Raw genomic sequence first — 13,068 nt, forward strand, 5'->3', positions numbered from 1 at the left:
TTTTAAGATACTTAGCTTATAAACGTAAACTTCGTAGTGAAGTCTACGTTCTAAGTCTGCACTAGAAGTCTACGTTTAGACGTTTTTGTAAAAACGCCATTTAAGCAAATCTATAAAAAAATATTTCAAATTTTTTTGTTTACAATTGTTTATTAATTAGTGATTGAACTACCTAGGGTTTTTTATTCCGTTTCATTGAATATTTCTTGTTGAATCAGAATTTTCGACTTTTAAGGTACTCAGCTTATCAAAGTAGACTTCATCGTGAAGTCTACTTTGATACAAAAAGTCTCTATGCAGTGTTTGCTCATACGGTTTATATGGTTATTTTTCAGAGGATGGCTCAAATTCCAGTTGTGTATGGTGAGTGGAAGTTTAAGGAGAATTCATGGCATTTTATTGTTGATATTGGCAAAGGTGGAAGAATGTGGTTTTTGAACGATGGTTGCACCTTTGGGCAGCTTACTGAAATGGCGCGAGATGATTATAACTTGGGCAAGAGGACTGAGATCATCGAGTTAACCTACGCACTACCAGTCTCAATGTTGGAAAATATGGCTCCAGATACACCTCCAATGCATGTCACCAATGATAGACAAGTTTCAAGCTTGATTGCGTTAAGCAGAGTACATTTGTTACGCCTTTGTGTGTCCTGTCGAGTGGAGATGGATACTGAGGAGAACCAGGAACGATCAGATGAAGAGTTTGGTGAAGATGTTGAGGAAAATTTAGAACATTCAACCGATGATGAGGCAGACAGTTCTGATGTGAACGACGATGGAGAAGATGTCGACGATGCAGCTTACTCTGACGGAGAAGATTACAGTGTCTACGGAAAAGTGAAAGATGAAGATGATGATGAAGATGAAGTCTGTATTGAAAAGGTCAGAACCCGATATGGTGAAACAGGGAGCACGCCCATGTCATGGTCTGATAATATATATGTTGGGGCAAGTTTCCCTACAAAAGAGAAGCTGTTATCAGAGGTTAGACTGACTGCCATAATGTTAAAATTTGCTTTTAAAACACAGAAGTCTACCAAAAACCTGTTTGTGGCTAAATGTCGACTGGAAGGATGTGCATGGATGGTTAGAGCGAGCGTGAAGAATGATGCATCCACTTTTTGGGTGACAAAATATGTGAAAGACCACACATGTTCAATAGCCCATCGAATGGCTCACCGTGGGAAGTCTACTCCTAAGTATATTGGCCAGCTGTTTATAAGCTATTTCGGCATAATTGATGGACTTACACCAGAACATGTCAGGGTTTCAATGAAGCATATGTTTGGCATCAGGATGGATTACACTACCTCTTACAGATCTTTGATATATGCCCAACAATTGGTCAGAGGAACAGCTGAAGATGGATATGCAAGTCTACCAGCTTACCTACATTCAGTGAACAAAGCCAATCCGGGAACTGTATCAGCTCTTCATGTAGATTCGAATAACAAATTCAAATATCTATTTCTCGCATTAGGAGCATCGATTGCTGGTTTTCAGTACATGAGAAGAGTTATTGTGGTTGATGGCTGTCATCTAACAGGGAAATACGAGGGTACTTTGTTGGTTGCCACCGCACAAGATGGAAACTTTCAGATTTTTCCTTTGGCCTTTGGAATTGTTGATGGTGAAGATGATGCTTCTTGGGAATGGTTTTTTTCTAAACTGTGTGAATGTGTCTCAGATGGTTATCCTTTGGTGATAGTTTCTGACAGACATATTTCTATTAAGAAAGCTTGTGAAACTATTTTCCCATGGGCAAAACGAGGGATCTGCTACTACCATCTACAACATAACATAGTAACAAAGTTTAGGGGGAAGCAGCTGTTGTACTTGGTTAAACTTGTGGCTTATGCTTACAACCTCTATGACTACATGGCGGAGCTGAGACAGATCAAGCCTGACCTTGCTGACTATTTGGAAGAAGCCGATGTCTCTCTTTGGTCCCGAGTTCATTTTGTTGGAGACAGATACAATATTAAGACTAGCAATGTTGCAGAGTCTATAAATGCTGCACTTAAGAAGGCCCGTGGCTATCCCATTTCATTCCTCTTGGATTTCATCCGAGAGAAGCTCGGTCGGTGGTTTTTAAAACGCAGAGAGGATGCTTTGAGTCTCACAACACATAATACTCGGGGAGTGGAGTATTTGCTGGCGATTCGTGGACATTATGCAGATGCAATGGAGGTGGACCGAATTGACACTTGGAGATACTATGTGAAAGGAGGAACCAGGAATTGTATTGTTGATTTGGAACATGGAATGTGTGAATGTGGTGTGTTTTACATCGAGAAGATCCCATGTTCACATGCTATTGCAGCTGCATTAGCCGGTGGGATATCTGTGGATTCTCTTGTATGTCCGACTTACTCAAAAAACTACTTGTTTGCAGCATACTCTGCCAACATATATCCCCAAATTTCAGAGGTCCAAGGAGGCCCAACTTCAATATGTCTGCCACCAGACATTCGCCGTGCACCAGGCAGACGGAAGAAGTCTCGGTGGCAATCATGGCTAGAAATTGCTAGGAGGAAAAGCCAGAAGCCAAGGAAGCTGCACAAAGTATACAGCTGCTCCCAATGCAAGTAACCTGGTCATACCCTACCGAATTGTGTAAGTTGAGCTAAACTCGAATAACAATGTTGCAATTTTTATTTAATATACTTAGCCGTCGAAGATTCACCAGGAAAATAACAAGAAGGCTTCGGAATAGGAAGACAAAGCATCTATTGTTCCCAAAGAAGTCTGCTTTGGAAGTCAACTTGCAAAGTCTATTGATGAAGTCTACTTCCGAAGTCTACTATGTATGTGATATTTTGGTACAACGGTTATGTTTGAAACGACTTCATATATGTAACTGTTCTAACGACTTTAACAGTGCGTATAACCGTTGTACCTGTTTGTGTTCTGTATTTCTGCTTATAAATTCTCGGGTTTAGACGAATTATAGGCTCATTCCAGACCCATTTGAAGATGTCGAACCCCTTAAACTTTAACTTTCTCCCTTCCGACATTTTGTGGGATATCCTCTTAAAAATCACTTCTCGTTCCTACGGTGGGCTCTGTAGAGCAAGGGTCTCCTCCAAACATCTAAATGAGATTTCTAATGAAGTGGGTTTTTTAAGAGCCGTTGATCTAATAACTTTGACGATTCCATGGGTCTGGGATCAACATGGGAGGGTTGACGCTTTCTTTTGGCGCTGTTTGGAGTGTGGAAATCCTACAGCGCAATACCTACGAGCCGTTTCTCTAATCTTCTATGAAGATAGCATCCAAGAAGGATTTAACTTAATAAAGGTGTCATCAAATGGAGGATGCCTCATGGCAACTTACTCCATGGTTATGTTCGCTTTAACCATGGATGGTAGCCATGATGTATTTAACCACATTCGTGGTATAGTTCCGGCAAAGGCAACGAAGATGTAGAAGACTATGCAGCACATAAACAGGTGTCCGACCACATATAAGAAGCCTGACGCATTTCACGAACCGGTCTTCCATGTTTTTGATAAGGCACAATCAAGGAATTGTGCTTGTATGAATCTGCCAAACCAGCACTGGATGGATGATGAACGCCTCGTGGACTCATATGGTGACAAACTCTGCAGTCCTTGCTTCTGGAAGTTGGAATGTGCCTTATTCTGGAAAACAATTCCTGGATTTGCAAATGAATGGCCGCAGTGAAATTAGTTCACTCCATGTTTTATGTTTTTTGGGTTTACTTATATGTTTACATGACTATGGTAGACTTCGTTTGTAGACTTCTTTTGTAGACTTATAATTCTTATTTTAATAAAACTTTTTCCTTGTACACTATCGGTGTACACTTTTTCCGTATACACTTTTTCCGTCTACACTTTCTGGTATACTCGAAAATTACAGAACTTAATCAGTTGTAAGGGTGAAATCGAAAATTAGAAATACTAACATGTTAATAGACTTAGTAGACTTCAGTACAGATACAATTACAACTTAGTAGACTTCAGTCAAAGACTTCAGTCGTAGACTTCAGTTTGAGTACAATATCCTAAACGAAAATACAACATATTTGGCAAGTTAATTATGAGATAGGTGGCCAAAAAACTTCCACACCTATCATCTACCAATTGCTAAAATGACCTCCAAGCACATTGAAGGTCATTTATGCAAGTAGCCCAAAAGTTGCCATAAAAATCAAAGTTAGTTTTAAGAACGGAAACACTAAGCTTGCCTATCATAAACATCCAGCCCGGTTGCATCTAGCTTATCATGGCCCTTACATCCTGTTTCGTCATATATCTCTGCAGCCATTTTCTCCCTGATTTTTCGCATGTTTTTATCGCAGAGTTCCGGAGGAAATGGCAAATCCAATGCATGACACTCGATGTACTTCAGGCAGTACACTCTGCAATCACCACTCTGAATGTTTTGAGGTATCTCCGTACCTGGTACTCGCGAATGGGTGAACGGCGTGTAGGGGAATCTCCACTTGTCATCGTCAGGTGCACAGGTCTGAAGAAGGTAGGGTATCATAACCGCAAGAGGCTCCACAGCTTCAGCAATTTGTTCGTCAGATGCATGTTTGGTTCTCGCATGGCTATCCCAAACCGTGATATGCTTGGTCACAAATGAGACCCATATTGCTACCCAATGGTCCTCCCTAATGTGCAACATGGAGTACAACGAGTCCACATCATATGCCCACGTCTTCTTAGTCTGGCAGTAGATAGGTAATTCGCCAGTGTAGTACGAATATGCTCCAGGCGGCAGAAGTTTGCCAGACCCATCTGCATTCGGCTCGGATTTTTTGAACTCTTCGTAGTCACGCCTCCAAACAGTAGCAAACATGGAGTTCAGGAAGCAAATCCGGTTGGATACAAACCACTCCGGATGCTTGGATAATCGCAGCCTGAGTAGGTTGATGTAAGCTTCCATGTGCTGCACATTGGGGAAAATAAGAAATGAGTGAAGTCTGCAAACGAAGTCTATTATAGAAGTCTACGGAAGAAGTCTACGGAATAAGTCTACGGAAGAAGTCTAACCACGCAGTCTACTATGAGAAAGTAAAACACTAACCGTATCAGCTAACCATTTCGTCGGTGTCCGGAGAATGTAATACCAATCGATCGAAGAGTTTCTTGGGCGTTTTGGCCAGGCATTGTACAAGTGAAAGAGTTAGAAAGGAAATAATACTAAGAGGAAGTCTACTTACATACGTATAGAAGTCTACTTACGGGTTTGATTTGATAAAGTTCATTAGAGTGGTATGCTTCGCCCTGACACCGGTTTGATCAAAAGGATCATATCCACGGGCACGGCCGGAGTGAGATGCCGACGATGGAATGATGGCCTTTGCGGTGCTGTTTCCTAAGAAGGGACTCTTCTGTGTCGCAGCCAGCTGGCGGTGTCGGGCACTCGTTGCTCGGGCAACTAGCTGAGCCGCTTCTCTGGCTTTGGCATTTTTGGCAAGTGCAACCGCGTCGAAGTCTACATCACACGTCTTCGGGTCAATTTCACAAATACTAGGCTCTGGGGCCTCTTCTTCATTCACGGCAGCCTTCTTTCCTTTTGCATCCCCGGGGGCGTTAACACTCTCACACGCACCAACGTTGACATTAGCTTTCATCGGAGCATCATCTTTCTCTGAATTACTCTGCAGTTTATTGTCAGAAACATGCATGAATATACAAATGAGTACACCAATGCTATAATTTAGTAACATGTTTTATCATAGTCTGAAAATTGTAAGCAACAAGTTTTGAAAACATAAGTAAATAATCTCACATGGTACATAACAGTAGTAAACATGTTCGAATTCAAATGACATTAGTATTAAGTGTTCCTAACTTTGTGTGATCTTGTTCGCATGTAATGTTTTTGTATAGGCGGAGGGTTTTTGGAACTAACCCCTTCATGCTTCTTGGATCCAGTGCCCTGCTGCTGGGTTGGCTCTTCCTCAGTGTGCTTCGCCGACCCCGTAGTCAACTCTTCTACCGCACGCTCTACAGATTCAACCTTCTCGGTGAGAAGTTTGATCTGCTTTTCACAGCTACCAAGACCATTCAGCATCTTGGTTGAAAAGGTTTTGAAGCATTGGTCGAAGTGCGCTTTCATAGTAGCGACAACTCCGACCCCTTCATCACCAATGAATGATGCGGCAGATGCAGAGGCTGTGCGGGATCTCTTGCGACTTGATTCATCTGAGGGAAGGCTCCTCTTTCCGGCTTCTGACTTGACGATGTGTGCACCCAAAACACCTTCCAAAGGCCAATGGTTTTTTGAGAACTTGAAATTGGGGTCATGGAATGCATTGACAATCTTGACAATATCTGGATCCTGTTCGTCATCATCCCACACGGGAAACATATCCGCCAAGTCCTTAGCCACGCAGCACTGTATGCGAGCCTGGAAAAACACAATTACTAAATGGATTTAGGGCCATATGAAGCCTCGCTAAACTACGTATGAAGTCTACTCCTGAAGTCTAACAATGAAGTCTACTCCTGAAGTCTAACACAGAAGTCTACCCCTGAATGTCAAACACTATTAATTATACATATAGAAGTCTACACATGAAGTCTACTTCTGAAGTCTACATTGGAAACTCATTACTACATAGAAGTCTACTACACTAATACAGTACCTGTTTTAGCATGTTGGCTTTGACGTTCTTTCGTCCTCTGGATCCTTTGTAAGCCAGCAAAAGAGGTTCTTCAGTAACATTTGGCAATGGTTCGCCAAATTCAGCAGCAAAATCCGGTAGAGCATAGTACACCCACACTTGAAGAGCTTGCACAAATCCTTCTATATGAATGTTTTTGCTGAGATCTTTCTCCTTAACAGAATTAATCAAATGCTGAAAAGCAATTCTTCCCCATGGAAACTCCTTAAAACCTTTGAGATCCATCACTAGTCTGGCATGGTTGACATTTGTGGATGAGCCGGGTCTCGTTGCCACTATCAAACCAGCGTAGATCCCAAGATAACCCAACTGCAGCCTATCATCACGAGACCATGATGAGCAGTTGGAACAGGCTTCGATAATTTCGGTAGTGCTTGGGCCCGACTCGGCATCGACCCCCATTAGCTCCCAAAATGCACGCGTGTCATCTTCAAGCGCAAGATCAGTTAAAGCCAAGTCATCCACGTACCCGCAGTTGAATCCGGTGATCTCCTCAAACTCATGCAATGAAAACCGAATTGGAGTGGTACCAATGAGGCTCCATATCTCGTACCTCTGCTTGCAAACTATCTGAAAGGTCAGCATGTGGTGCACCAGCCTAGAAGCCCAACCAAAATCCAACTCGTGGAACTTTAAAAAGACACCCAACGGTGACTCGTAAATCTTTTCCCATTCATCCTCCTCTAGAGCTGACTTTAGTGCAGGGACCAGCCTATAATCATCAGCGTAATAGCCGATGCTTTTATCCGGGACTGGCTCAAACCCTTTGGTGTAAAGTCTTCTGGGGAATTCAGAGGCCATTATCTAACAAAGATTCCTGCATCAACGGTAACAAAGCTCTAATGAGAAAAACTAGTAACGGTTTGAAACTATACCCGAATGAAGTCTACATTTTCAAAATGAAGTCTACTTTATCAAAATGAAGTCTACTTTCCCAAAATGAAGTCTACTTTCCCAAAATGAAGTCTACTTTCCTAATATGTGAAGTCTACTTTCAGTAAAAGAAGTATACTTTCACAAAAAGAAGTTTACTTTCACTAAATGAAGTCTACTTTCACAAATGAAGTCTACTTTCACAAAATGAAGTCTACTTTCACATTCTAAGTACAATCCGAGTCGCGAAGTCTACTGAAGCCAACCGAAGCACCCTTAACATTTAAAAAACAGTATATGAAGCAATCAAAACATCATAAATACTACATATGAAGTCTACAGAACCCAACCGAAGCAATCAATACATGATAAATACTGTATATGAAGTCAATCTACAAAGTTTAGAGTGTTACCGCCTTTATTAGATGCAGCTGGCGCCGAGAAAATACAACCAGATCTGGTAAAAAAACCTAAGTCAAACCCGACGGAACAAAAATTACAGGAAGATAGAAGAAATTTAAGAATTGCTAAGTATATAACTTCGGAACAACATCTACTAACCGTTTTGAGGCAGGAAATTACTTTAACCTCCAACGGCGAAAGCAAATCTGCAAAAAAGAAAAACCCTAATTTCAGATCTGGAAAATGGGGGTTTAGAAAACGGAACGGTGATGAATACGGAGGAGTAGGGAAGCATGGGGTGTGGTTGGAGAAAGAAAACTTGCCTGAACGAGTTTATCGGCGGCAGTTCTTAATGTCGACGGCGCCGGAGCAGAGAAACGGAAATCGCCTTCGAGTTTTTTTTTTTTACACGAACTTTTCGACGGTTTTTTTTTTTTAACGGGATCTGTAATTCGTATATATAGTCTGGTAATTCCGTACGGTTCGGGTAAGTTTTTTCCGGTTAAAGTTGCTAATTTTCCGGGGTCTAGGTTATTTTACCAGGTTAAGGGCAGTTTCTCTTGGTTAAGGGAAGTTATTCCCGGTTTAATCTCGGTTAAATGTCCGTTAGGTTAATTTTTACGGTTTAGTAGACTTCAATATCGAAGTCTACAACTTTTAAAACATAAATAATAAATTTACTTCTACTTAATTTAAAAACATACATTTCCATTTACCAATGTGAAAAAATAATTTTTTTGCATTTGGGTTACGATTACGGAATTTATGATGGTAAATTTCATACCAAAATAATTTTTATAAATTTTTAAATTAAATTTACAGATTTAATTACTTAGTAGACTTCATTTGATAAAATGAAATCTACTAGTAGACTTCAGTTTTACTTTAGTAGACTTCGTCAGGGAGAAAACGGTAATTAGGACATCCGTTTTTTGTTTACTCATACAGGATTAAATGGTCTTTTCACTACCTCTGTAGGTTATATCTGCTAAATATGTTTTTAGGGGTCTACTTTTGTATTCAAAATTAAGTTTTAAGTTATTTTTAGCAAAAACCCCATAAAAAAAAAACTAATTTTAACCTTGTCGTTTTAGTATAGTGATTAGAAAGAGGAAAAATATTGTGTATATTAATAAAAAATAATATAGAACTTTTACTAATTTTTGTAATATATGTAATATATGCAAAAATAACTAAAATTGTGAAACAAAAGAAGCATAGTTAAGAATGAAATTTATCACAAATATAACTAACAACAATAGTATTGTATTACATACAGATTAAATAAAATTAATCAAACAAATAATGGTAATTTTGTAGTGGGTAAAAAATTACAATATTCACAAAGAATCCTAAAAATATTAGGGTTTTGAAGATATTTTGAAGATAAGACTTTTTATTAATATTATTAATTTTAAAGATATTTTAAAATAAGATTATTTTTCGACTGTTTTTTATTTGGTACATAAGGTATGATTTTTTTTTATGCACAACATACATTTCTATAAAGATTTATATGGTCGAAAAGGAAAAAATAATAAAAAGAGAGAACTGGATGAGATATTGTATTCAACTAATTAAAAATAATATCTTTTATAATCTTCTGTTCACATTCATTGAATTTAACACCTCTAAAATATTTGTTAAAATAGAATAGTCAACATAGCAAATCATAACTTTTTTTTCAAGAGTAGGATAGTGAAAGACTGACAGAGTGTTTACATAAAATCTAAAATACTTTTATGATATGGAACAAAATTCATGTCATTTCATAGTTTTGACTAAGTGCCAAATGCTCTGCATTGATTTTAAAGAAATGCCTTATAATAAGATTCTTCCATAAATCTCTTTTTGAATATATATTACTTTATGAATTGCTGCTCTATTCAACGTTTTATTTAGTTTCTCTAAAAGGTCAAGACTCAAGATCAACAAACACATCGATTCATAGCTATAAAGAATGATAGCGTTTTACTTCTTATGTGAAAAATTGTGAAACAAAGAGAATGAACAAAATGATTGATTGGTCTATGTTACCGAATGAGGTACTCTTGATGATTGCCGTCCGTTTATATTCTGACCTCGAACTCCTCCATTTCCGTAGCACCTGTAAATCTTGGCGCTCCTCCATTTCTGTTGCTGATGACAATCCTTTGCCAAGCCGCCCTCTCATAACGGACATGACAGAACAAGAAGATGCTGCAGCCGCTGCAAGAGCAGTGGCGGAAGCAGAATTTGCAATCGCCAAAGCTGAAGAAGCGGCAAGAGTTGCAGAGGAAGCAGAAGCCGAAGCTGAAGCTGCCTTCATTTTTGCAAAAGCGGCAAAGAAAGCTTTAAAGTTTATGATGCGTAGCCAAACTCGGTAAGGATTAAGAGCTCGTTTGATTGTGTAAGTTAATTAGTTCTTCTCAACAAAACAGAAGGCAAATCACTTTTAATACATATAAATATCTTCATGTTTGCAGATAGTGAAGCCTCACAATGTCAAGTTTTAACCTTGCATCGTAAGAGTCATATAATCGCTAAAGTCTTTTTATTGGTTAGTAGCAGTGTTTGCAGCTTGTAACGTGTCCTAATTCAGACAAATATGTAAAACCTTTTTCCATTTTTCAGTTTTATCTGTTTTGTTAGTAGCATCACAGGTTTCTCGTGACCCATTCATAAACTGGTTTGAAGAGAAATAAATAAAGCCTTTGATCATACACAGAGCTTATTGCTCTTTCCTTGAGTTTAAGTTTAAAGTTTTCTACTGAGCGCCGTAGATTTATGGAAGTTTATAGAAGTGAGCCACTTGTGTTTTTGCGTTTTCAAAATTGCAAATGCTTAAGAACAAAACACAATCCACATCTAATATACAGAGACAAAGACTGGACCTAGCCAGAACAAACCAGACTAGCAGCAGCGAAAAGAAAATAGACACAAATCTTGTTTCACACAAAAAATTGTCTTCAACCAGACAACACAGGAGGACTAAGAAGATCAAGAAGACTGACGTTTAGTTCTTTGATTTCTTAAATGCTTACGAGCCAATCAATGACCTGATCAATGTTGGTAGAGTTCTTGCAGGATATCATGAAACAGCAGACTTCTCTATCTGTAAGCGAGTTAAGCCCCCTGAAATCACAATGGAATTTTAAAAAAAAAACAATCAGATTCGAGCTAAATATTGATGCCTTTTTGGAGTGTTCAGATAAAGAAACAACTTATACAATCGGTTAAGGCTTCTTTGGACAGAGCTCCAGGTTTGTCAATTTTGTTTCCAAGAACCAGGAGAGGGAAACCGTTAAGCGAAGTCTTGCTCAATAAATCATGGATTTCACTTTTCGAGGCACTTAGGTTGTCAGGATCTGCAGCATCAACAACATACATGAACAAAACTGTGGGGGATATAAAGAGAATAGAAACTTGAGTCTAAGATCCTTACACAATCACAGAAAAAGCGCTGGCAATAACGTTCCCACATGCTGCAAAATCTTGGTTGACCACAAAGATCCCATTGTTTGATTGTAACATTTCCTATGGTCACTTTCATCATGTTAAACCCGACCTGATAAATAGGAGAAGAAGAATCTCTTTATGCTATTCCAAAAATCTGAGTATCCATGTTTTTTCTTAAAGACTATTTATGCAGTGTAACTTACCGTAGGAATCATTAGTCACTATATCCACCAGTCTAAACAAGAAAAAGATGAGTGTAAATAACAGATCCCGAAGTAGATGGAGAGTTATTGAAGATAAAGGGCATGACAGCACAAGAAGCTGCTGCAGGGAAGTTCTATCTCACACCTCCTTTTTCCGAGTCTCCTCCTCAAACCAAGGGTGGCTGATCAAATGCGACACAGCCGGACTCACTTATGGTACATTTCGTTCTACTCAACCCTCTTTCTCGCCTCCCCTTGCGTCATTGGTGCGAAAATATCGATTTTTCCAAATTCAAAGTTCTCCAGATTCAACCAGCCAATGCTGTTCAAAACTGGTTAAAGAAGAAACAAGCTTTTGGGTTCAAAAGATTGGTACTTAGGGGAAAAATTTGACTTCTTGGAGTCGGCTGTGACCGGAAGATTTAGGTACTGGAACGGAGTAATCTGGTCTAGAATCAAAGACCAAGTGGCTCGATTCTGTGACATTATGATCCATAGAGGGCTAGCCTACGCCTTGGATTCGAATGGGATTGTTTGGTGGATTAGTTCCTCTTTTGACATCTTCAGGTATGGACCTTCACTCTATGAAAACATCACTAATGACTCTTGTAGAGACTTAACCTTAGTTGAGTGTTACATTGTCGATCGTCTCCTTGAAGATAATCTTTCATAAAATAAAAGTTAGGTCAGTGAATCCTCAAAGTTATTCTCAAAGTTACAAAGTTATACACGATGATGTTGGGATCACAAGATGCGAGTTATCACAAAGAAACTATTATACCAAAACGGTTGGTTTCAAGGTTTACAAGGTGGATGAAGAATTGAAGAAATGGGTACAAGTTCAGTCTGGGGGAGACAATGCGCTTGTGATGGCTACCGATACTTGTTTCTCCGTTTCCCCTCATGAATTTAACGGATATCTCCCAAACTCTATTTACTTATCTGATGAGGACGAATATGAGATTAGTATGTTCAAACTAGACGAGTGTAGTATCATGACATCTTCGGGATATTCACAGACTTGTTTCCAAATGTTTGTTCCTAGGTTTCACTGAATCTTGTTTAGTGCAAAGCTATTTTCTATATACTAAGAATATCAATCATCTAATAAATAAAAAAATGGTACCTTTCATCTTTATTTTTGGTATATCAAACAAAAAAATGCAACATGTCTATTTATTGGTATTGTGTTGAGGCATTAAGATGTTTTAGGCACTGCATCAGATGAATGATGAGCCATGTCTGAACGAATTATTGGAAAGAAACTACTTGCTATATATCCCAAAGCCATGTCTGTACGAAGTCAAAACATAAACTGATAAACACAAACCCAAGTGTTTTGGTAGTCAAGAATTGAGGATTGATTTGATTTTGAGATGATTAAAGATAAATGGTTCGAGCAGTTATGTTCTGTATATTTGTATGATGAAGCAGTAAAAATAAGTCCTTATAGTATTTCAGTATTTGAGTTGGGCAAATACATGCC

The 13,068-nt window shown here is 38.9% G+C and overlaps 3 protein-coding genes and 1 pseudogene across 3 annotated transcripts; 2 read left to right on the forward strand and 2 right to left on the reverse strand.

Annotated features, from left to right (window-relative positions):
- Positions 1-338: 338 nt before the first annotated feature.
- On the forward strand, positions 339-2,594 carry LOC112089729. The gene is made up of 2 exons (XM_024160479.1): positions 339-1,560; positions 1,690-2,594. The coding sequence occupies exons 1-2, from the start codon at positions 339-341 to the stop codon at positions 2,592-2,594; spliced, it is 2,127 nt and encodes a 708-aa protein (XP_024016247.1).
- Positions 2,595-5,214: 2,620 nt separating this feature from the next.
- Positions 5,215-7,467, reverse strand: LOC18025964. The gene is made up of 3 exons (XM_024160480.1): positions 6,628-7,467; positions 5,892-6,389; positions 5,215-5,637 (listed from the first exon to the last, which is right to left on the reverse strand). The coding sequence occupies exons 1-3, from the start codon at positions 7,465-7,467 to the stop codon at positions 5,215-5,217; spliced, it is 1,761 nt and encodes a 586-aa protein (XP_024016248.1).
- Positions 7,468-10,952: 3,485 nt separating this feature from the next.
- Positions 10,953-11,594, reverse strand: LOC18025967 (ADP-ribosylation factor-like protein 8a). Its single transcript, XM_024160481.1, has 4 exons — positions 11,583-11,594; positions 11,374-11,488; positions 11,147-11,318; positions 10,953-11,055 (listed from the first exon to the last, which is right to left on the reverse strand). Exons 1-4 carry the CDS (start codon positions 11,592-11,594, stop codon positions 10,953-10,955), a joined length of 402 nt encoding a protein of 133 aa, XP_024016249.1.
- Positions 11,595-11,795: 201 nt separating this feature from the next.
- LOC18025965 lies at positions 11,796-12,637 on the forward strand (annotated as a pseudogene).
- The last annotated feature ends 431 nt before the right edge of the window (positions 12,638-13,068 follow it).

Source organism: Eutrema salsugineum, unplaced genomic scaffold, assembly GCF_000478725.1.
Source record: "Eutrema salsugineum unplaced genomic scaffold, Eutsalg1_0 scaffold_11, whole genome shotgun sequence".
Classification (NCBI taxonomy): Eukaryota; Viridiplantae; Streptophyta; class Magnoliopsida; order Brassicales; family Brassicaceae; genus Eutrema; species Eutrema salsugineum.